Source organism: Penicillium malachiteum, assembly GCF_028827825.1.
Source record: "Penicillium malachiteum strain IBT 17515 chromosome Unknown utg000004l:1.0-4883003.0:1.0-4884900.0, whole genome shotgun sequence".
In the NCBI taxonomy this organism is placed as follows: domain Eukaryota; kingdom Fungi; phylum Ascomycota; class Eurotiomycetes; order Eurotiales; family Aspergillaceae; genus Penicillium; species Penicillium malachiteum.
Window position 1 is genome coordinate 3,863,986 of NW_026643097.1, and position 24,167 is coordinate 3,888,152.

The following is a 24,167-nucleotide window of genomic DNA, read 5'->3' on the forward strand; positions in this document are numbered from 1 at the left end:
AAACGCGGAGGAAAATCCTATACTGATTCGAAGATATCAGCGGAACTGTAGGCTATGTACACGTGGGAATGGCTCTCACCAGAAATGAGGATATTTTTTGAACGTAATGCTGAAAAAGTCCCTGCGAACATTTGAACGCGCTATTCGATGCACGGGTCGCTACAGACTCTTTGGGCTTATGAGGAAATACTCTCGATCATTGCCAAGGGAAGTGGCCCTGGCTGTGCACGCGAAAAGTTGCAAGTTATCACTGGAGATCTGATGAAAGCAGCCCCTGAAGCTCGCATCGAATTACACGATAGCCTTGCAATGCTTGAAGATAATGTGCTATAGATGCGCACGTTCAAATCCATCTCAAAGCATCCACAGTAGAATTTAAAGAGGTACTAAGGACCTAACTAGTATCCATATAGGCTGGTTTCATAGGAAGCACGGGTAGTTCAATGAGCGGGAGTCCGGAGATCATCATGCACATTTGGTGAATCGGGTGCTTCGAGATGACCCAACACTGAGAAGGCGTTCAAGTTCAAGTTACAACCCCTTAGTAGTAGTAGAGTAGCATACTACACATGTGCATGTAGTAGGTACCTGCTAGTACTCCTCCGGGGCTATATAGTGGTACTGTACATACTATCGATGTAGTATATCCATATATATGCTAGTTCCAGTGTTACCAGTAGCTGCCAGTGGTGCCATTGGACCCGTGTATTCAAATCTTGGAATGTTATATCCCGAAAACAAAACCTTCCAAGGTTCAAGTTGGAATCAAACTTGAAGATGATAAAAAATCAATTGATTGATTTATCCATCCATCTTACCCCAAAACGATAGTGCTTACATGTACAGTAGGTCCGAGTCATCCAGATCATCGTATAGCTCAGTTGGTAGAGTGTACAACTAGTACGTTTTGGAAATCGTGAAGTCTCCAGGTTCATCTCGGCATTCTTTTTGCCTTCTTAGAAGGCTGTCAGGCATATAATGTCACAAAGTCCGCCGGTCTGCATCAACTGGCTCGCATAGCTCAGTTGGTAGAGCGCACGACTAGTAATCGTGAAGTCTCCGGTTCAAATCCGGATGTGAGCATCACTTTTTGCATTACCTCGCATTTTGCTATTTTTATTATTCTGAAAAGCCTGCCTGACATATGATTTCAAAAGACCACAAATCATTTTATTAAGCTTGTATAGCTTAGTAGAGTTTGAACAGTACTTCTTCGGAAATCATGAAGTCTCTGAATTCACTAATATTTCCCTCACACGCGAGCACAGCTCTGATTGGATTCATATCCTTATTTTATTTGCCTCCCACCCCTAAAAATGTCCAACTAAAGGTATATCATCTTAAAGTTATACACTTGATAGTAAACATTCCAAGGGTTGAACACCTGTCTTTTAAAGGGTGGAGGAGGGGACTCGAGAAGTAAGTACTGATGATACTGTGGAGGATACTCCGTAGCCTTCTACAATAAGATCGTGCATACTAGCTCACAACTTGAATCAACTCAGAAATACTAGTAGTTAATTCTGGATCAAAATTATGTAAAAACATTCAAAATTGCATCAATCGCAACATTGAAATCTCAAACTGTCATTTTTATCCTCTTTGATATCGCATATCAACATTAGGGGTTTCTCATCTGATGACCCAACACTCCATGCTTGAGTTTATCTGATGAACATGTGGACTCGGAGTTTCAATAATGTGCAAACATGAGGTACACAATCAATAAAGACTATATTTGGACTATATTTTGACTATCACGAGGACAATAATGACCAACATGCCCATGCCAGGTGTTGCGTCACAGCACAGCGGCTCCGTAGACATTTCAGTTAATATAGTAGGTTGTGGCTGATATCTCCGCATTCGACTACATTCCAAGGTTTGACTATCACTTTTTCTCCTATCCACCACTCAGCACTATCCCTGTTTCTGATTTAGCAGCTCGCACTCATCATAGCGTGAAGGATAATATGCCAGTGCAGTGCAGAGCAGTGGATCACAGTTCATGAAGATCCTCACTCAACAGGACTAGCACCACGGAGCAATACTCTCAAATCAAGTGAAGTGGAGACGTCAATGCCCCCCCCTAATGATCATTGAAAATCACGATTCTCGCGCGCAAGAGACCTGACTCCACCAGGGACGAATCAGGAACCAGGCGCGAACCGTGCGCGTTTAACGATGACCCTCGGTTGGACGGATACAACAAACAGACGAACCCCTGATGATCGAGATGTGGCCCTGGATTTATTTAATTAATACAAACCCTGTCTGATAACCTTGGAAGGCAAGAGTCTTTGACTGATTTTTGTGACCCGGATCCCCGGCAGAGCAGAAGATATTGTGAAATCTGCAAGTGACTTAAAGGAGAAATTCTTTTTCTTTCATATCCCGCCTCGGTACCGATAACCTGCGCACTATTGAAGCTATCGCCCGCCACGATTTCTTGGCCCGGGGTGTTCCTGGGTTGAGTTGACAGGACACTAACCTTGGTTTGGGTCCCCGGTAGAACGGATTCTTGTCTTTACCAAGGAAATCGACCCCGAGCTATGGTGTTCATGATCAGATTTATTGCTTTTGCGTAATACCCCGATCCCGGAACCCCGCTAAACTAGTATACATGCACTGTGATGCACACCCTTGGTAATTGATCCTCGAGGACTTCAAGTTTAGAATTATGATCGGCTTCGTACTCCGAGAAGTCTGCTGCATGGAAATCCGAGAGAAAGAACAAAGAAAACAAAACAGAAACATGGCTTTTTATAACCATTGTAGCTGTTTGGCCAGACTTGAAGTCTCCACTTGATAATATCCATGTTTGCCAATGATTTCACCAGAAATTCATTTTTAACATTTCTATGGCGATCAAGTTCCATGGATCGAACACGGCATATCAAATTTGACACCACGAAAGCCGAGGGGAAATAAAAACATTGCACCAGACTCCAACTCCAACTCTGATATGGATCCCACGTTCAAAAATCAGCTCCGCTTTACGCAGTACAGACCATGTGGATATACAGCCTAGCTTCTTCATGTTCATGGTTCATGATGTGTCTAGACATTCAGGCTCCACATTGCCCTCGAGGATCCCCCTGAAAAACAAAGAAATGTCACATCAACGGACTAGAAGAGTGTCCCACAGTTTTCCGTATGTAATTCGGACTCCCAATAGCCTTGCTCTCCGGGCACTGGGTACATGTGCATCGACTCCAACAGTTAAACCCTGTCAAGGAGCTTTGCCTTACTATGGAATGGTCGATCTATTCCTATTTAATAATATTTGCCACAAATACTCCGCGAACTCCGTACGATTTTTTGGAATTATTTTCAGTTACTGAGGCCAAAATTTGGTAGCGCATTGGTAACGCACCAGGGTTCCAGGTATCATTATAACAATAGATTCTTCCTGGAATCCAATAGTCTTCTATTTTCCCCCTAAGCTTATATCCTCTAGTCCCATCGTGGCTTTTTTGGTGGATTTTTAACTACAAAAAAGCCGAATCATTAGCAACCGTGCTTCAATTCCACTGGATCTCATCATCTTACCTCTTTAGGTAAAAAGAGGGTCCTGCTCAAACCCCCACGATCATTTTCAAAAGTGGAATCAAGTATTAAATAAAGTGGTCCCAGGTCTGATCTTCTTTCTTGGACTTCTTTGTCTCTTTGCTCTATCCATCGGATCTACAGTGGGTTCTTGGGAAGAAAGAAAGACCAGTCTTTTACATTGCATCTACAATGCCAACCCTCTCCACACCTCGAGGCCATGATGCCCTGGTGATCAGCACGGTCTTCACCACTTTGGCCACTTTATTTGTGGCTATTCGGATTTATACCAGGGCTGTGATGGTGAAACAAATGGGTGCTGATGACTATGCTATTCTAATTGGATTGGTATGAGATTATCAGATTCAAGGATATCCTAGAACGAAGACTAATCATTTCATTCAGGCTTTCTCATGGGGATTCTTCGGATTATTCGTGGGTGGTATGTAAAATTCGAGTCCATCAGGTTCACCTATGTCTATATCATGCTTCTAATACTCATCCAGAGGTTTACCACGGAATGGGTGCTCACTACACGAGTATTCCCCACGGAATCTACGTCACGCAAATGGTATGCTTCTGGGCATCAGTCCCAATCTATCAAACCAGTTTGATTAGCACAAAGATGTCTATTCTCCTTCAATACCGTCGAGTCTTCTCCACCACACCCCGCATGCGTCTAGCCTGCAACTTACTCATCGGATTCCTGGCCTTGTATGGTACCTGGACTATTATCAGTGCTTGGGCCAATTGTGTCCCAGTTCGCAAGTTCTGGGATCCCACTGCCAATGGATTCTGCTTTAACAAAGAAGCTCTCTGGTTCTCGAACTCGGGTATCCACATCTTGACTGATCTCATGATCTTGATCTACCCTATGCCTGTCATTCGATCCTTGCAGCTTCCGCGAAAACAGAAGTACGCTTTGATGGGAGTCTTTGCTCTTGGTGGATTGTATGTTCCTTGTACCCATACATGCGCTTCTAGAACCTTACTAACCAATCTCCCTTACAGCGTGGTCATCACTAGTATTCTTCGTTTGAAGAGTCTTCTCGTTATTTCTCACTCAAAGGACCCAACTCGTAAGTTTACAATTGAATCTATCATACTATTGAAACCCAACTAACATGAATCTTTAGATGACAACGTCGGTGCCGCTGAATGGTCCGCAATCGAATGCAATGTCGCTCTAATCTGCGCCGCCCTCCCAAGCACACGCGCTTTCCTCTCCAAACTCCTCCCTCATATCTTCTCTACTCGAAGCAACGGTTACCGCAGCAAGACAACACGTCCCTCACGTATGGGTCGGAGTGCACTTACCGGTACTGCACACACAAACAATCACACAAACGTACACGCATCTGTCATTGGAGGTCGCGAGCTCGATGATCCTCTTTACGACATGGAGAACTTGTCACCATCCCATGATAGTTTCACCAAGGAACATGATCTCAAGAACGGCTTTGTGGGAATCAAGGTTACGACTTTTGTTACGCAGGAGTCGATTTCCACACCCGCTGTCCAAGATGATGCTGGCAGTACGAAAAATCTAGTGTCGAAGCGACAAGATAGTTTCTGATCTTGATCTTTGACTTCCTTCTTTATGATTTATATTTTCTTTTCTTTCTCTTCACTTCTCCACTTCTTCACCTCACTTCTTCACCTCACTCACCTCTTCACCTATCTTTTCTTCATTCTCTACCCTTTTCTTTCACCTTTCTCATTGATACCTCAACTTTTCTTATACCAGACACTTTTTTTTCTCGTCACCACGAATTACCTTTTCCTTTCTTCTTCTCGACCTTCCTGTGTCATTTTCTTTTTTTTGTTGCATATAACTTCTATGGGTGGTTTTCTTATTTTATTTCATGTTGGGAGGATTATTGTTGGATTGGCTTTGTTGGACATTTGATATACCCGTCGCAGTATAGGCGACACAGTCGAGTTTAGAAGAATACATGTGCATGGTAGTACTTCTCAGTACTCGATCACAATACGAATCCGAGTCATACAACTAGTAGTACAATTTCTCTGAAATGGAAAATATTTAATAAAAATTGAATGTCTATTGAAACTAGGGCTCAGAAAACAGAAATCCAAACTGGGCAACATCAACATCAACATCAGCCATGTGTAATTCATGATGCATTCATCACATACTAGCCACAATGTAAAGTAAAAGGATTAGGACAATAAAGCCAGTGTACACGCCAGAAGCAACGAATGTAAAAGATGAGACCAGCCCATTTGCATCCGGGATATGCCCGCAATCCAATGCTAAGAGGTCTTAAGGAGGAGAAGGTTGTGAACAGGACAGGATGAGATGTAGAACGAGTCTTGACGCGAACGCCAGTTATGTGCAAAACGCAGAGGTGCTACCACTATAATGCAAGATAAAACGTGAGGTATAGGTTTTATTTCATTTCCTATCAAATGAAATCCCTTTTTTTTACTCCCACACATTGGAGAATAGGTCGTCAGATCCACCAAACCCGCCTGCCGGCTTGGTTGAGTTGTTCGAGGTAATAGTAGGTCCGGAAGAAACGGGCGCAGCACTTGTCCAGCCTCCAAAGTCTTCATCCTCAGCCACAGCAGGGGCTGGCTTGGATGCCGCACTGGGAGCACTCCAGCCGCCTCCGAAGTCATTAGCGGTCAAGGTATCGGGGACCTTCATCATGGAAGCGGCAGGAGTGGCGGGAGCTGGGACATGTGCTGGGGCGGGATCAGGAGTGCTCCAGGCATTTCCACCCCAGGGATCCATAATACCGGCGGCAGCAATGGTGGCAGCGGGCGCCTGGGGCTTTGGAGGTGCGTGAGACTGGAAAGATGGGCTGGAGAGATTAAATGCAGAGCTCATGTCTTGTTGCGGAGAGGTGACTCTGGGCTTCGGGGGTGCGGCCGAGGTCATAGATGGGGAAGAGAGGTCGAAGAGATCGTTAGAGAAAGCTGACGACGGGGGGTTGGGCTTTGAAGGCTTGGGTGGCGGCGGAGAAGTAAATCCACCGAAACCGAAGTCTTGGGAGTTCGAGAAAGAAGTATTTCGTGACTGGGGTTTGGGTGCGGACAAAGTGGGGGGAGGTCAGGCTATCAAAAAAGCCGCCACTAGCTGAACCCGACGGCGAAGTCACCTTGGGAGCCGCAGGAGTTGACTTGGTGGTCGAGAAACTGGTGAGATTGGCGAAAGGAGACGGCTTCTCAGCCGGCTTGGGCAGGGGAGGGGAAGTAGTGGTGGGGAAGCTCAGTCCGCTGAAAGCGTCTGTCAAACCACCCATGTTCGAAGATGCAGAGTGGACTGCCGGAGCAGCCATGTCTCCAAAAGAATTATTGCGCTCATGCTGCACTGGGGCAGGCTGGGGCTTCGAGTAGAGGGATAAGATCGACTGTTTCAGATCTGGACGGGACATGCCACTGGGAGCGGCAGGTGTGGAAGAAGTGCTCGCCGGGCGACTTGCGGCAGTTGGCTGGGTGCTGCCAAAGAAATCGAGACCAAGTAAAGAATCACCTGGCTTCTGTGCCTTGGGTTGTTGAATAAGCTGGGAGGGCTTTGGCGGCGCGCGACTAGCAGGCTCGGTGGTACTAGGGCGCACAGGAGGAGAGATATCATCGCCGAATAGGTCAATCGAAGGCTGTGGTCGCCGGACGGGAGACTGACTAGGGGCGGCTCTTTGGGAGGCAGAGCGTTCAATCTTCGCTTTTTCCTGTACGACAGCAAGTGGCTGATATTGTCAGTTTATGTTGTTCCATCAATATCGGGATTCCCTGGGCACTCACGACATCGTCATCATCTCCGAGAGTTGAGGGATCCGGCATAGGACCATCCATCACCCAGCGCTTAGACTCATACTTGGTGCGAATGAAGTTTTCGATCTTACTGTTCATGCGCTGTCAGTCATTGCTATCTCAAATTCAAGTCCAGATAAATAACTCACGCATCAGATGGCACATGGCCAGGTGCTAGCTTAGCTTCCCAATACCTATAAGACACATTAGCAGCTTACTCGCCCAGTCAATTGAGTTCAAACTGACTTATTGGCTTTGCTATTGCCCCATTTAATCACACTCTGAAGTTGTTCGTCGGTCCAGGCGTCGAGGTCCACAGACTTGACTCGACTAATGTGTGTACCCATTCCACGGTGGATTCCCGAGCACCGAATACAAATAAAGATACCCAGATTCCATGATGCCCATCGAGGGTCTAAATTGGACGGAGACGGTTAGCAATTCTCTTCTCTTTAAGTACAAATAACAGATATCACATAGGAGCGCGTGAGCAGCCTATTGGAGGGGTTAGGACACTAACGCTTGTTGCGCTTGCAGTCAGCACAGATCTTGTTGGTCTCTAATTTCAACAGAGCCTTAATGGTCTGCTGGTTTTGGGCAGCCTGGCCCGGTGTCGCGCGTCGAGACATGGTCTATAACAATCGCGGGGAGAAGTTGAGTGAAAGGAGTTCAGCGCAGGTGGCGGGAACTTGAAGGGGAACTGGGAGCCGAACAATGCGGCCTAACCTTGGCTTGCAGGCAAATATACGGTGGATCGGGACTGCCACTCCCGCAGTTACATATAAAGTGAAGATCTTTGTCATAAAGAAGTGACTTGCATGAGGAAATTTCATCTTTTGCTTTTGACCCTATGGAATAATATGGTAGTCATATATCACTGTTCTGGTTGGTTCAGTTCTGTCAATTTTGGGGCTACCAAGGTCCTCCCCATGTCTCCATATATATGCCAACGACTCAAGTTGAAGTTGGAACTTGTTTACTACGACTACTAGTATCAACTCCTCAAAAAAAAGAAAAAAAAAGAATGTCACATTTGAAATATTATTTAATTTGATACCATTGACCCTATGCCTTTGATTTCTCAGCAGGTCCTTTAGCAGATCCATCTTCCGTAAACCGCAGACTGACACTGTTAACACAGTGCCGCTCATCGGTCGGCGTTTGGTACCCTTCACCCTCGAAGACATGACCGAGATGACCTCCACAGTTGCTGCAGACGATTTCCGTGCGCTTCATGCCAAAGGTGTTATCAACATGTCTCTTCACAGCACCTGGGATCGAATCGAAATAGGCAGGCCAGCCACAGCCGGACTTGAACTTATGATTGGCCGTGTATAGGGGCGCATCGCAGCCAGCGCAATTGTAAGTACCCGTGGATGGATAATGGGAGTCATATTCGCCAGTACCAGCACGCTCAGTGCCCTTCTCACGGAGAATGCGAAATTGTTCTAAGAAACACTCCTGTATGAGCAAATCGAACTTATTGATTTCCTATCACCTGTGTAGGCACTCACCGGGATTCAAAACCGCTCGCCACTGGTCCTCGCTTCGCTCATCAGGGTACGACATGCTTTCGGTAGATTCTTCTGGTTTGTTGGAGCTGAAGAAAGCACTAAAGAACGGGATTGTCGGAGCTGCTCGGAGTGCCTTGGACCCTGGTGTTTGACGCTTGGTGGTGCGGGCAGAGGTATAGAAAGGTCGGAGAGGAGGAACAGATGAGGAGAGGGCCCGCTGCCTGATAGATGAAATCAAAAGACGTACAGTTTGGGATCGCATGAGGATAAATTTGAAGTTGTTTTTGCTGTGGAATCTTGAAGAAGTTCATGTGGACTGAAGGGTCCAGCCATTTTTACGTCATCACTGCGGGGAGCTTCCAATGGTTCCAAAGGTTCGGTGATTGCTGGAGTATACGGAGTACACAATGTGTACATCCATCCATCCCTGTTCACCTGCCAGTGGCAGACATATAAAAAGGCGGAGAGATGGATACTACTAGTATTACAATAATATCGCATATTTTTTTTATCAGGCAAATTTGAAGTAAAAATGAGTTTGAAGTAAAATTGAAATAACCCACTCATACTCTTCAAACGCCGTCGCTCAATGCTATGTGGGTATTTGATGCTTAAAACAAACCAGACTCGAACAATTATCTGCGCTGCGCTGCGCCTCGAGATTTACCCGTGACGATCAGGAAACCACGCTCGATCTCCACACTCCAGCCCTCCTTCAGGAGCATCTTGCTAACTGCAGGCCCCAAGCGAGCGGTGCCATCGTGGCTATGGTTTCCAACACCAGTAACAATCTTGAAGCCATCATGAGCATGCTTTCCGCCACCACGGACGTATTTGGTATCTCCCAAACCGTCCCACCAGGCCTCGACTCGTTCACGGGTAATTCTGATGGCATTAAGCACCGTAACACCATGCAAATCAAGCTGGCAACCACTTGATTGACGATCGACAAGTCTGTCCGAGGCTGTTGCCAGTCGCTGCATACCGAGTTCCCGGTGTTCTTGCCCTCGCTCACGGTAGACTGCAGCCGCCCCAGCATACAAATGATGAGACCTGGCACGACGACTTGCTTCTACTGCTTGTCGATAGGCGGCGGATCCCGCAGCAAAGTGCTCATTTGCTGCAGCTCGAGCTTGCTCATAACCCAATGCGCTGTATGATCCTCCTTCACTATAGCCCCGGGAGTAGGGAATGTTCTCATCCTCATCCTCCAGATTCAAAGGCTCAGCCTTGAATTTGATTACCTCGTGGGCCGGGGATTCTGGTTGTTGGACCATAACTGCAGCCAACTCGTTGGTTGCAGAAATCATACTACGGGTAATCCTAAGAAGCCCTATTAAGGCAGTCTTTGGGATGGTAAGATGCTCATGTGCCAGTTCAGCGACTTGGCTCAACATGACAGCATCTTCATCAATCTCACGACTGTCTTTAGGGGCTGCTGCAAAGGCCAAGGCTCGGATCGTGAGTGGTACTGACGCGCCATTTGCATGGTACGCCGACTTGACCTTCTCTACAGAGAGGCCAATTGCTCTGGAGCAAATGAAATCAATGTCTTCCTTCGCAGCTTCCCATTTATTGATGGGTGGGCCGTCTGCAGGTGAAGTTGGGGCAGAATATGCCTTTTGCTTCTGCTTCTGCCTTTGCTTCTTCTGCTTGCGTCCACTTTTTTGACCGACATTAGTCCAATCGGTGTTGAAACCTTCAATTCCCTTTGGAACTAAGATCTGGGACTCATCATCTAATTGGGTCTCGCCAAAAAATGAATGATTCAGCAGTTCATCCATGGCCTTATCCAGATCTTGATCCGTTTTCTTCAGGGTGTGGGTGATACGCAGCGTGCTCAGGGTGGGAAACATCTCCGAAAGACTAGCCACTTTATCATCACTACTCGCACCCGACAGCTTAAGAGATCCATCAGCTGCTACTGTGTATGCAGCGCGAGACTTAGGAGGACCAGAACTGGGCCTGGTCTGACTGTCATCCGAAATGCTAGTGCTTTCAGTTGCAGTTCTTAGGGTTGAACGGTCATGCATGGAAGTGCCATGATCAGAATTAATGCCCCATTCTTCGGAAAAATCACCAGAGTTATTTGCTGTTCCAGAAGGATCAAACGGAAGATTCTCTTGTTCAATCGCTGACTCTTTCAGGGTTTCCAAGCATGCACGAAGTTCAGCTTCACTGTCTGGCTGTGACAAGTCATAGTCAGAAGCTATGGCAGCAAAGAGAGCATCATCTATTGGTGGGCAGTATTTCCGTTGTAGCTCCTGAAAGGTCCATCTGTGTTAATTCAAGGAGTCAAGACACTGGTGCATTTCTGTGCTGTATATTACTTACAGCGAGCGAATGCTTAGGTTCCTGCATAGTTGGATGACCTGGGCAGACAGGCGGTCAAGGCAACTAGGCCAGACACGATGAGCCTCCTTACAGAATATTCTTGCTGGTTGTGAACAAGAGCCCTGGAGACTGATAACTCTGATAGAATTGATGAAGGCGGTCAGTGTGATAGAGAAAGCGGTAAGTTGGAGAGAGTGAAAGAACCGATTGTTCAAGAGCGGGGTGAACTCAAGCAGGTGATAAACCACGTCAACAAAAACAGTTTTCTGCCTGACAAATATCCCACCGCCCCATCTTAACGTCAAGTCAATCCTCAAGTGGATCTCTATTTACTACATATGTACGTAGTAGATTCTAGTCTTAACCCTAATAGCAGACTTTCTTTTTCTTTTGAAGACTAGTTCTGAGGTTCAAAACGTGAAATGGGTAAAATTTAACAAAAAATAAGAACTCAAATGGATGTCTTTTATGTTCAAATGGGGGAAGATATTCTTTGTATATTGCCAGTGGTATTCCTGGCTATCACATTATGACCACATCAATCGTGATGTATGTAACATTTGAACTTCAAAGTTCAAGCTGAGCATATTCAAATGTTCAGTTTCAACCTCAAGTGCTACATACTACATAATGGGTACATAAGTTCATGACTCGGAGTTGTATATAAATACTTGCATGTATATGTGCCCAGGTGGGTTCCAAATGTTCAGATACTAGTATTAGTAGTAGTCCACATGTGCATAAGATTGTAAGATTGCACTGGCACATGTACACGAGTCCTTCAAAATGTTTTCTTTCCTTTTACCAGTAGCTCCGAGTTTAAATCGTTGCCTCTCCAAGTTGATTCGTTGCCTCTCCAATTTGAAGTTGATGTATATGCCAACACATGCAGATATTAGATTGATCAATCTAGATAACGAGTCAGCATCGAATTGCAAAGCATTCCTAAAATTGAAGAATATGATCGTATGCCAATGGACAATATAGTATCAGCCTGAAAACGTCACAACGTGCGTAACAACGTGTTCCAGCAACTTGAAACTATCATCGCCGGCGCCCATCAATCATTTGTCGTTTTTGTCGCTTTTTTTTCTCAGGCTGTTGTTTGTTCTCGGCGTGGGGGGGTTTAAAATCCTTCTGCCTCACATCTTTCTTTTCTCCTTCCTTTCTCTCCCCACTGTCCCTCTTATTCCATCAACCCCCCTGTTGTGCAACACAGCAACAGTCATGATGTCCGCCCCATGGGATCTCACGGCTGAAAGCCTAAAGCACCTTCAAATCTTTGACAGTCAAGAGAACTCGAAGCAGCATACAGCTTCAACTGGTTACTCGGCAGAGGAAGTCACAACCGCACCTATCTTCTCTCTCTCTGCCCATCTTTCACTGAGTGCCACCGCAAGAACTGATAACAAGAACAACAAAACCAATAGCAACCATCCTATTTTCCCTCAGTATGGTGTGTTGGGCAGTCAACTGAAGGGCCGCACCGAAAGAGCTAGCCAGGCCGGTCTGATTTACACCAACATTTCAGCCCCGTGGTCAGGCTTCATCTGTGGCAGTCAGGGAAGCGGCAAAAGCCATAGTTTGTCTTGCATCCTTGAGAACGCGTTGATCAAGTCTTCCCCAGCTGGAAAGTTATCCTCTCCCCTCGCAGGGCTTGTCTTGCATTACGACAAGTTCACCTCGTTCGCTAGCACTCAGTTGTGTGAGGCCGCATATCTGTGCTCCGCCGGAATCCCAGTCAGAGTACTAGTCTCCCCAACCAACTTCATGGCAATGAAGGAGATGTACCTCAAAATGCCTGGCGTTCGAGGCAAGACCAAAGTGACAGTCGAGCCCATGTACCTGCCCAAGAAAGATTTGAACATCGCCATGATGAAGACCCTGATGGGCATGAATGATAAAACGAGCCAGCCGCTTTACATGGATGTAAGTTCAAGACAAGGATAAGACGTACTCGAATCAAGTTTCTCACTTTTATCTTCCAGGTTGTGATGAAAATCCTGCGAGAAATGGCGATTACGAACCAAGGCCGTACGACTTTCGATTATCAGCAATTCAAGAAATTGCTCGGCAAGCAGGATTTCATAAAGGGACAGGCAGTTCCGCTTTCGATGCGATTGGCCGTTCTTGAGTCGTTCCTTGAGAAGGATAGTCCCAAGAAGGGTGCCATGCCTGTCGAGAAGATGTGGAAGTTCGAGAAAGGCACTCTCACCATAATTGATCTCAGCTGTCCTTTTGTGGACCCGGATGATGCGTGTGCATTGTTCAACATCGCCATCTCTCTGTTTTTGAAGGAACGCCAGAATGCAGGCCGGATTTTCGCTCTTGACGAAGCCCACAAGGTTAGTTATTTGTTCTAGCTGACCGGATTTGAAGTTTCGAAGCTGATATAGCATGCCAAGTTCCTTGGAGCCAAATCTTCCGAAGCAGCTGAACTGAACGATACCCTCCTTTCGATCGTACGCCAGCAGCGCCATCTGGCCACCCGGGTAATTATTGCCACCCAGGAACCGACCGTTTCTCCCCAGTTCCTCGATCTTTGCAACTTTACCTTGATTCACCGGTTCAATTCGCCTGCATGGTTTCAAGCCATCAGATCTCACCTCGCTGGCGCCAGTGGCGATAAAGTCACAGACGCCCAAGCTTTCGAAAATGACCTGTTCCGCCGCATCGTGAACCTGAAAACCGGCCAGGCCCTTCTATTCTGCCCTACCGGTATGTTCGTGACGAAGGAAACTGGAGACCGCGTGGCTGAAGGAGGGAAGAATTGGAAGGAAGGGGGTAAAAACCAAGTGAGTGAGTGGTGGGGTGACTCGGGTGAGGCGGCGAAGCGAGACTGGCCACCACTTTATTACGAAGACTATGGTTCGGCTAGCAGTGACGACTTGGAGTTGGAGAGCCTTCTTAGTGAGGACCACCGAGTTGTCAAGCTTGGAGCGAACTTTGTCCATCTGCAGATTCGTAACAGAATCACCGTGGATGGAGGTCGGAGCATCATTGCTCAGTGAGGCTATCACTAGGACCCCGGAATAAGGCTTAGATCTTGTTGAGAATGATCCGATGAAGAGGAAGAACGGTGTATGTGGAGAGGCATGAGAAGTGGAGGTTCTACACTGGGCAGGCATGTGGCCTTATGTACGCAGACCACGGGCTCTAACATATCTTCAAATGTTGTTAATATCGCTCAGATAGGATTCAATGTACCAGTATGATTCAAATTTTCTGTGTGAAGGTATGGAAAGAAGATTTCCAATGTTCGAAATCGGGAATCTTGAGAGCACAAGTGACTTGTAGCTTATGCTATAGCACTGGAACTTGGGTAATTCAACATTTGAAGGCTGCGTGAATCTAATAAACTCAGCACCTATCTACTGCCGCAATATTTCAATAGGTTGACGTCAATCCTAAACGAGACATCTGCTAGTGAATTACATATGCGCATGTGGAAATTGCCACAAACATTTGAATAGTTTCAGATCATGATGTACGCCAACACTGGCAGCTTCCAAGATTCTTTACTGCATACCTATTCATGTCGCTATCAAAATAGAGAGAATAAGAAGTCTGGGGGAATGTGCAAGTACCTCCGACAAGTATGGAGGCGTCGGAGAGGACAAATACGCGTCAGGCCCAGGGTCATTTTCCACAACCATAACAGGGATTTGAGGTGCAACAATAGCCGAAGATTGAAGTATTTTAGTTTCTACCAGTTGCTGCCCAATCAAGACTCTTCCGATAATGTCCTCATGCTGTACGAGTACTGTTGGTTGTTGTGGAAAACTAACCTGAAGGCAGCCATGTTTGGTTACTAGTAATTCAAAGCAGATGACTAACATTGAACTTTCAATAGCAATATGACAATCATTCATTCAAAGGTCAGCATCTAAGGACTATTTTGGAGCTCGCCATACATTAATTATTAGCATCCCCGTGTAGCGTGTAGGCGTCGGGTTGCAAACATTAACGAGCTCGGCCCTTGTCCTTGTCATACATAGATCCATGGTCGCTTTCCGAGACCCTGTACAAACAAAGTCCAGCTTTTCCGATGTGCTGGGGCCATCGGGTTCATTCTTGGCGAGGTAATTGTTGGGGCATTGAAGAATAATGCTGCCATCATGATTGGGTTCTAGGAATTAATCATGGTACACTTTGTATGGATGTATGGATGTACAGTGTGTTAGCTAGTAGATATTAGAAGAACATTTGAACTCAGCTCCAAATAGGTATGTAAACTAGCAAATCAACTTAGTATTTTCACATTATTTTTAAATAATATCCACCTTTTTTTGTCAGCGACTGAGTAACCACACTGTTATCAAGTAGAGTGTCCAGTGATCAGTACCTAATATGTACTTATGTTAAACGGGCTGCAGCGGTGACCCCAGGGGTTATATCTTGACCAATAATAAGGATCAAATAACAGTCAAGATGCGGCGAAACCTTCTCGCTTGCAAAACAGACAGGTACTGCACACATGTGCAGGGACTATGACGCGCGGCCGGTTTAAATTAGAGAGGTTGTGTGGCATGAACTCGCCGGTCCAAGATTCAAGTTTGGACGAAGAACCAGTACATCACAAGTGGGTGCATGATAAGGGTCTTGACCTCTTCAGAGTAAGCTGGTATACATGTAGTTGGGGACGAAGGACATAGCCCCTGCCTTCAAGCCTTTGTACTCCTCTAATATGGACGCATGAGACATGACGCATGGGAACATCAACACAGTCCAAAAATAAAGATTGGTTTGGAATCAGGAGAGCCCTTTTCTTCAAGTTTCCAGAAATCATATAAGATATTGTCCTCTCGGCCTTTTCCTCGGTTCTCTTTCCATCCTGCAATGTTCTGGTCTCTACTATAATTTCCGTTTTATACCAGGAACACGGAGTACTCCTAGTACTAGTATTTTCTTGCTCAACATTGCTGCTGATCTTGACTAGTCAATCACAATGCGCATTGCCTTCTCTTCCTCCCTGGTGGCCTTTGCCGCTACAGCTGCAGGTACAACAGTCGAGGCCTTTTTGAAACGATTTGATCTAACAATGTCAATATTAGGTCTCCGTATCTTGACCCCTGCTATCAATCAGAAAGTCCCCCAGGATGACTCTATCACGGTCAGGTGGCAAGCTGTGTCGTGAGTGACTTGAATATTCAACGATAATATCCAGCTCTGGCAATACTCAACATGCTATTCACTAGGACCGATCCCCCGACCATGGACATTTATCTAGTCAATCAGAATGTGTACCCAAACACACAGGAGTTGGTAGCTTCAAATGTCGACACCAGTTTGGGAAAATATTCGATCAAGGCCAAGGATGTTGGCGATGTTGACACTGGGTATGCGAGAGTTGCTGAGGACGCCCCTTTTCTAGACTGGATATGACAGATATTAACACCAAGACTTATCATACAGTGGTGGCTACCAGGTCAACTTTGTTTCTCCGAGTGATGGTGGCATTTTGGCTCAGTCACAGCAGTTCAAAGTGACTCCATCCAAGGCTGAGGCAGCCTCTAGCTCTGGTAAGGAAACCAGTACTGCTAGTGAAAGTTTGTCTACTTCTGCATCTGAGTCGACTTCTATGCCTTCTACTTCTGCGTCCTCGACTATGAGTTCGACTTCTGCTTCTCATACTTCTTCTGCGACAGCTTCTTCTACTTCTTCGAGCGCTACTCACTCCTCCACCAGTGCGTCTACCCATACCACTTCTCCTTCATCTACTACTTCACCTACTTCTACTTCTGCCTTTACATCATCTTCTATGACGAGCCTATCTACCAGTGCGTCCACCTCTCTATCTTCCAGTTCGTGGACTTCAACCCCTTCAAGTTCAAGCACTATCTCGTCATCCTCTTCCCTGTCTACATCTTCCCCATCTTCATCTATGTCCTCCTCATCTATGTCTCGCACTCCATCTTCTACAAGCACCGTTAGCTCCACTATGAGTGGTGAGTGAATGGTGCCATGTATTGGTTTCCAGTTTTACTTGAATTTTGACCACTAAGCTACGAGAGTTCGATTGGATGCTAACTTGGATCTTCTAGCTACTTCTACCATGACTTCCATGACCACGTCCACTACCACCAAGCACACGAAAACCTCGTCGTCCACTGAGACCGCATCGGCTACGACCTCGAATGCAGCTGGCTACCTCATGCCCCCGAACCAGGCCGGCAGCTTGCTTCTGGGCCTCTTTGCTCTGGCACTCTAAGTATCTGCTTCGTTCTTTGGAATGATATGTTCAATTTTTCTTTGAGCAAGATTAAAATATATGATGCGAGCGTACTACTTGGTGTCTATGATGTTTTCGTTTCAACATACTGTGTGCAGGAATAATGGGGAAGTATAGTTTGATATGAGGCTTAATTGTCTGAGATTGGATCTAATGTTTCAATGTTGTGTTTTATGACTTGTGGACTTATGTCCTTGATATTAATCAATTAATGCAAATTGCAATGTTATTCACGTTCATAAATTGCTTTCTCAGCCAATTAAGATTGCCGATATGAACCTCGGTTGTACTTGCATGAGGATTCTCCCCGAGTCCCCGCAGTGAAATCATCGTCTCGAGACTACATACCGCTCTTTTCTTCTATTGTTGATTTAACCAACTTCCAATATTGAAATTCTATCACTCAGTCTCAATTCCAGTTATTGGAAAATAAATCAAAATGCCTGTCTTAACTCTACATCTCCTCGCCTTCGAACCTTCCATCAACACGCAATCATTCATCCATCAACTCAAACAATCTCCAGATATCAATGTCATCGTCGCATCTCGCCCTCAACACATAGTGATCCAACCATCACTACTAGACAAGGACACATTATCAAAAACCCAATGGGATCTCCTTGTCCTTCTACAAAAAAGCAGCAGATCCGATTCTTCAGAACCCGCAACCGCAGATCCAATCCCAAGCACGCTGCGTCGGTTCATAAAAGCCGAATACAAAATAACGACAGGAATCCCATCAAAGCTATTAAGCAGCTATCCAACTCGAGATGCAGTCCTGAAAACAAGCTCCGAATCAATGCCACTCATCGACTCACTAGACAAGCTCCTAAAAGGATCCGACACCAAATCCACATCTCAAAATCTGGAAGTTTCTCCTGAACTTCTAGATTTCATGAACCAACTCTTAAAAATACATTCTGGGCCAGTAACGATGCTTAATTTACTCCATTTCCATCATCCAGACGGGAAGAAGAGTTATTATGAGTATGGGCAGGCTTTTGTACCTGTTGCAGGGAAAAGAGGCGGGAATGCAAAGTTGGTTGGGAACGTAGTTCCTCCAGGCTTTGGGGATGGAGCTGGTGACTCAAGGGGATCGAGGGATCGATTGCAGAGTGAATGGTGGAATGAGATTTCTATTGTGCATTACCCTTCTATTCGACATTTTTGTGATATGCTTGCTGGTGAGGATTATCAGAAGATTAATGAGAAATATCGATTATCGGTGAGTTCGCCTGGAGGATTTGATGGTTCATGACAACTTGATATGCAATGCTTATTCTATATCTACAGGCGCTGAAGGATACATTTTTATTGTGTACGACGGAATTCGATGTTGAGGATGCAGGGAGGTTGAAGCTGTGATTGGGTTGACCATCCAAGCAGACGCAGTTGCTTGATGGAATTCAGTATGAAAATTACAGGAAAATGGACATTTTCTGATGGACTCTGGGTGAAATGGGTATCTGAAATTCAAACTAAAACATCCTACTCCGGAACGCTGAATTCGCCAAAGGGGAAACTATTAAGCCAAACTGTGCATGTTCAAATGCATCGAGCCCGATATTCTTGTTCACAGACTGGTTGCACTATTGATCACACTGTCGCTTGGTCGATCCCAAGTGCGAATGTGGCCTTGTAAACAAGTTAGTATGAGTGTGGAGTGTAATATCAGCAACAAAGTCTTACCTTCCAAGGAGGATGTCATGATGCAATCATTTTGAAATCCGACCCAGCAGATTGGATCCGTACCAACAATCTTAGACTGGTGAAATAGTTAGATGATGATTCGGAATTTAATTAGCACTGTACAATGCGACGTACCATGATTGGAGGCAGCATAGCGGTTCGAGATCGAGGCTCGATGGGGTGGCTGGTTACTGGCTCAAATTCACTGTAGAAGTTCTCAGTTCGTTCCGAGTCAGAGCGCATTCGGTTTGCGCCACTATTAGCACGAGTTCGAGGTGCAGACTGGGAATTAGGTGCGACGAGACTGGTGCGCTGTCGGGTCGAGTTCTGATGATGCTGTTGAGACAAATTAGACAAACTCAACAAAATATGAGAAGAGGGAAACGAACAGCACGCGGGCGATGGAGCATTCCAACGCTGAAATCCCAAAGAAGTAATCTACCGTCGTCACCAACACTACCAAAGCGATAGGTTTTCTGGTCACAGCGCCACGGGTCAAAAGCCACAGCCGAAACCCAGGAGTTGTGGCCCTGGCATCTGGCAACAATTCTGCGCTCGGGGAATGACCAGATCGTAACGAGATCATCCTGGCCGCCTGTCACGATGTATTTACCATCAGGTGACCAGCAAACACAGATCAATCCACCATAGTAACTGCGGAAAATATCCAGAACCCTGAATGGGTTTTATCAGTATAGTTATCAACAGAGAAAGGGTGATTTAATTTACTCTTCCTTTAAGTAGTCCATGAGTCGCAAAGAACCATCCTCCAGAACGACAGCCAAATGGCGCTGGTCCGGCGAGAAGGCGAAGTTAGAAATTCTCTGGCTGGCCAACTTCCACGATGAGACAGGATTCGTCTTCTGGTTTCGTGAGTTGACTGATTTCAAAATTTCTAACGGGATTTCTTTTTCCGGAATTCCCGTATTCTCTGGTGTGAACAAAGCATCCTCCTTCTCTTTGTCATACACTACCAAAACACCATTAGCATGTGAGGCCATAAAGAGATTTTCAGATCCAGGGAGCCATTTGATGTGGGTCACAGGAGAATTGTTAATAACGCCATTCTTGTTAATCCGGGCGTACTTTTGAGACATAGGCTCATACCAAATGATGTCTCCAGCAGATGAACCCATCACAATATCCAAATGTGATGAGGTCTTGGTTAAATCATTGATATCATGGCATAGCATATGAGCTTTTGTGAATAGAACTTTGGTAAGATGGTCCTCTTTGGAAGCGGAGGTGATATCGAGCCATTGGAATGCACGATTGATGTTGGCAAATGCGAAAACGCCATTTGGGTCGCGTTCATTCAAGCGCTTAGCGGAAGTTTCGTGAGTGATCACCCGAGAGACAAACGAGGAACTGCTTTTGATGATATTGTTCTTTGGCTTCCGTCTCTTGAGCGCATCTTTCGCGGGTGGTGCTGCTGGCGGTGCAAGCGCGGAGTTCCCATCGCCAAACTGAGGAGCGGAGACAGCGGCCTTAAGGAAGACTGGGGGGTTTCTTTCGGGGATCGAGGCTGACAAGCGACAACTTTACACCGCATGTTGGCGGGTTTGGAACGGTCGCAAGAGGGTTCGGATTGATGATCGGGGCTTCGGAAGGATGAGGGGGTGGTGTTGCCAAGAGAAGGTCATCTTTAAGTGTGTAGGTACCTGTACGTGAAACTCCCGGTGATTAGCAAGTTGGTCAATCTTGGGGTACAATAAAGGGGAGACCCTGATTTGACACCCCATATGGTCACGAAACCGCATCTGTACGCACCTTCTCCGACCTGTAAGGGACAGCCACCCTCCGGGTGACTGATTGTATTATTCGTCTCAACAACTGGGACCGCCATACCATTTGCTGCCCCCGCCGCATATGCGACAGGGATAGTATAGCGGGGAGGTGGAGGTGGTAGAACACTGTTGAGTCAGTTAGTGAAACCAAAAGGTGAAGCGATCTTAATTCTCATGTAATGAGAAGCATAAACATTTATGTTCGCGTCGATTATGACGTGGTTTAGCATATCAGTTCAACCTTGGGGCGGAACTGTAATATAACGTCTCATTATATCTGGAGATAGCATCGGCGGTGATAGACTACCTCCGGAATACGACATAGGACGAAGAAAGTACATAATGGACAGGGTTAACTTACAACATCGCGATTGGGTTATTTGTGCTATAGTCTCAACGCCAATCAACCTAACCGGTGCAACCTAGGCTGACTTGCAGGCTGGCTGTATCCACAGGGGAAATGGATTATGATTCGACAATGGGCTCTCTGGTTATCACTGCAGTGACAAGCAAGAACCGGAATAACTTTGTATTCCTCGGAGTCCGAAATATTCTTAGATGCGACAGTATAGGCTTAACTCCAACTGGTTATGCGTAATTTCAGTCTGAACAAGTGGTTTCCCGGGGAGAGTGGCGAAGGTCTTGAGGTTGCACCAATGCAAAATAAATGCGCAATGTAAAATTTTCCCTTAGTAACCTATGGAATGAAAAGGCAAGGTGGTTGAAAGAGATGTGATATTTGAGGAGGAGAAGGAACAGATCAGCGAGATGTCCGGGGTAAAGAGGCGAGCGGAGAAGTCTCGTGCCTGGCGGGGCGCCGGGTTAACTCCGAGCCAGCCGAATAATTTTCAGGGTTCAAATGGGAGTAAATTCTATGAAAAGTTGTTAGGAGTCATATAAAACTACTGGAGAATATAATTTAGATACAAAAATCATTGCCATGGGGGTATTATAGTACAAGAATGAGCAGATAAAACCTGCATTTGGCTCAGTTACCACTACCGCTGACGCGGCGCCATATCATTACTGCGGCCGCACCGGCACAGACCACTGCCCCAAGCGCAATACCCCACGACATCCATTTGCCTTCGACATCCTCTTCACTACGAGGGAATGCTGTGCTTGGTTCCATCGCAGCTTCGGCAATGTGCACAAAGACTTCTTGAATGGAATTCCAAGTGACACTGACATGCAATGGAGGACTCGGCATGTTCAACATGGCCGTGTACTCGTGAGGTTGGTGCTCCGCCCGCTGAGTGGTCCGATCCAAGTCGGCTTTCAGGGCAATGAAAACACTAGGAAGCTCTTCTAGATGAGGGTACTTTGCGCGTAACGCGGGGATATAAGAAAATGAATCCGGGTCCGAGGAGTCGTATGTATACGCGACCACATCGCACTGGTCGAGTAATTTCGCCTGATTCTCAAGAATCGCGGGCTCCAACTCGCCTAACTCATCCATTATGAGATAGCATTGTTTACCACCAGGCAGTTCTACCGTGTTCACAGCAGTACGCGGCTGGATCGTGGGATGATATGTTGTACTGAACCCACGCGAGAGGAGACCATCCAGCAAAGCGGATTTCCCTGATCCAGGAGGTCCCAGGACATGACACTGTACCACATTTCGACCAACTCGGCCAGGCCGTCGGCGCCGCTTGCGCGGTTTTGTCATCTTTAATGCAGCTGTAATCGAAGGATTACTTCGGTCTGAGGATTCAAATCCCAAGTAAGCCAGGTATTCTAAAGTAGTCTTGGGAGACATGAAAGTCGTCATGCTCCATTGGGCTAACCAGCCCTGAAGGGTCACATGCCCGGCCTCATTACGGACTGTGGAAGAAGGGAATGAACCGTCATCCCAGGATGCGGGCAGACCCGGGGTGGGTGCAAACAAAGATGCGAGTTCATAATCATTGAGACCTCCATCATTGTCCTTGTCTGATAGAAGGAACAAGTTGACAAAGAAACGGTATCCTTCAGGTGATAGTTCAGCAGAAGCAAAGGGCGGTACTTCAAATCGAGGATGCAAGAAATTTTCTTGCAATGAGAGGTTATCGGTATATTGGAATGCTCTCAGGATAATCCAAACCGTCTCGTGGCGTCCCTTCTCCGCATACAACTTATTCAGGTGGATAAAACCGGGACAATCAATGCCGCACTCGGTGACTGATTCGGGGTAGCTCTTTTGAATAGTCTCTTTGATATGGTCCAGATCTTCTTCATTCAAGGGCTTCCCAAAGCATCGAGTTTGAAAATCCTTAATTTCCTTGTCTGATAGATATCCATCACGATCCTGGTCGCTTAAGTAGAAAATGCGTTGTAGTGCTGCCACCGCTGCAGGCTTCAGGGCGGACTCCTTGGAATCAAATAACGGCGCGATAGGATGTGTAACAGCCTTTTGGCAGACGAAGAAGGCTTCATTGACGTTGCGATGTTCCCGGGCACTGGTTCGAATGCAAGAATCAATCTCCTTGAATTCCGACATCAAAGGTAGCATTTCCTCCTCAATGACTTGTGCCTCATTGTGGCCCACTGCCAGGTCTGACTTGTTGGCACACAGAACGACGGGCACATTAACTCCAAGCGATCGAAAATACGGTAGCCAGAATAATGCGACTCGCTCATAGCTATAGTGATCGGAATACACCAATAGAATTACGTTTGATTTCCGGATCTCGCGCGCCAAGTTGTTTCGCTCTTGCGGCAGAGCTGAGGTGTCGACGACCGTCGTCGTGGTTACATTTTCGGGAGTTCCGATCGTGGGAGGGATGGTGATCTGAGGCAGGACGGGCTGAATCTTATTGGTGACGAAGACCCCTTTGACCAGCGAGGTGATCAAGCTAGACTTGCCCGTACCCTCATCTCCACAGACAGCAATTCGAACTAGGCATAGTCAGCAACGCGTCAGACTAGCTTTTTACTAGTAAAGGCATTATACCTGTAGCCATCTTGACGACGACTTAAAATCTCAGCATTCTTTCGTCATCAACAACAATCCGGGGATTCAAGACAAAGGATGTCTAAGGCGGAGTTACGTCGCGCGGCAATAACCAGACCGCTTTGAAGTCTATCAGTGACACGACTGCCAGTGATTGTCATTCATACTGATTTCATGCTTTGCCAGGTATCTTTTATATGATGGCATTATATAAGAGGTACACCGTGATACTCAAATCTTCCCAAACATACCATTTATATCATCAATCAACAGAATGTGTGTTGAATTAAACCAACTCTTTTACTCACATACGGCTCATCTGCAGTCACTGATACCATGGATCCATCCCG

General features: G+C 46.2%; 9 protein-coding genes across 9 annotated transcripts; 4 read left to right on the plus strand and 5 right to left on the minus strand.

Moving 5' to 3' along the window:
- Positions 1-3,741: 3,741 nt before the first annotated feature.
- Positions 3,742-5,125, plus strand: N7483_009532 (putative integral membrane protein; the record flags this gene model as incomplete). Its single annotated transcript, XM_057092959.1, has 5 exons — positions 3,742-3,897; positions 3,955-3,991; positions 4,056-4,500; positions 4,561-4,628; positions 4,686-5,125. The coding sequence occupies 5 exons, from the start codon at positions 3,742-3,744 to the stop codon at positions 5,123-5,125; spliced, it is 1,146 nt and encodes a 381-aa protein (XP_056944133.1).
- An 870-nt stretch (positions 5,126-5,995) lies between these two features.
- Positions 5,996-7,955, minus strand: N7483_009533 (uncharacterized protein; the record flags this gene model as incomplete). Its single annotated transcript, XM_057092960.1, is given in 6 exon segments — positions 5,996-6,592; positions 6,612-7,262; positions 7,318-7,417; positions 7,476-7,520; positions 7,573-7,741; positions 7,847-7,955. 6 exon segments carry the CDS (start codon positions 7,953-7,955, stop codon positions 5,996-5,998), a joined length of 1,671 nt encoding a protein of 556 aa, XP_056944134.1.
- Positions 7,956-8,391: 436 nt separating this feature from the next.
- N7483_009534 (peptide-methionine (R)-S-oxide reductase) lies at positions 8,392-9,102 on the minus strand (the record flags this gene model as incomplete). The annotated part of the gene is made up of 2 exons (XM_057092961.1): positions 8,392-8,774; positions 8,841-9,102. 2 exons carry the CDS (start codon positions 9,100-9,102, stop codon positions 8,392-8,394), a joined length of 645 nt encoding a protein of 214 aa, XP_056944135.1.
- A 373-nt stretch (positions 9,103-9,475) lies between these two features.
- N7483_009535 (uncharacterized protein) lies at positions 9,476-11,201 on the minus strand (the record flags this gene model as incomplete). Its single annotated transcript, XM_057092962.1, has 2 exons — positions 9,476-11,101; positions 11,175-11,201. The coding sequence occupies 2 exons, from the start codon at positions 11,199-11,201 to the stop codon at positions 9,476-9,478; spliced, it is 1,653 nt and encodes a 550-aa protein (XP_056944136.1).
- Positions 11,202-12,404: 1,203 nt separating this feature from the next.
- On the plus strand, positions 12,405-14,185 carry N7483_009536 (uncharacterized protein; the record flags this gene model as incomplete). The annotated part of the gene is made up of 3 exons (XM_057092963.1): positions 12,405-13,103; positions 13,163-13,519; positions 13,580-14,185. 3 exons carry the CDS (start codon positions 12,405-12,407, stop codon positions 14,183-14,185), a joined length of 1,662 nt encoding a protein of 553 aa, XP_056944137.1.
- A 1,937-nt stretch (positions 14,186-16,122) lies between these two features.
- On the plus strand, positions 16,123-17,385 carry N7483_009537 (GPI anchored serine-threonine rich family protein; the record flags this gene model as incomplete). The annotated part of the gene is made up of 4 exons (XM_057092964.1): positions 16,123-16,307; positions 16,373-16,513; positions 16,590-17,122; positions 17,219-17,385. The coding sequence occupies 4 exons, from the start codon at positions 16,123-16,125 to the stop codon at positions 17,383-17,385; spliced, it is 1,026 nt and encodes a 341-aa protein (XP_056944138.1).
- Positions 17,386-17,845: 460 nt separating this feature from the next.
- N7483_009538 (uncharacterized protein) lies at positions 17,846-18,771 on the plus strand (the record flags this gene model as incomplete). Its single annotated transcript, XM_057092965.1, has 2 exons — positions 17,846-18,631; positions 18,700-18,771. 2 exons carry the CDS (start codon positions 17,846-17,848, stop codon positions 18,769-18,771), a joined length of 858 nt encoding a protein of 285 aa, XP_056944139.1.
- Positions 18,772-18,979: 208 nt separating this feature from the next.
- Positions 18,980-21,248, minus strand: N7483_009539 (WD40 repeat domain-containing protein; the record flags this gene model as incomplete). The annotated part of the gene is made up of 8 exons (XM_057092966.1): positions 18,980-19,041; positions 19,096-19,171; positions 19,231-19,431; positions 19,485-19,770; positions 19,825-20,593; positions 20,643-20,756; positions 20,866-21,008; positions 21,244-21,248. The coding sequence occupies 8 exons, from the start codon at positions 21,246-21,248 to the stop codon at positions 18,980-18,982; spliced, it is 1,656 nt and encodes a 551-aa protein (XP_056944140.1).
- A 622-nt stretch (positions 21,249-21,870) lies between these two features.
- gem1 (ERMES complex Ca(2+)-binding regulatory GTPase GEM1) lies at positions 21,871-23,827 on the minus strand (the record flags this gene model as incomplete). Its single annotated transcript, XM_057092967.1, has 2 exons — positions 21,871-23,762; positions 23,818-23,827. The coding sequence occupies 2 exons, from the start codon at positions 23,825-23,827 to the stop codon at positions 21,871-21,873; spliced, it is 1,902 nt and encodes a 633-aa protein (XP_056944141.1).
- Positions 23,828-24,167: the final 340 nt, after the last annotated feature.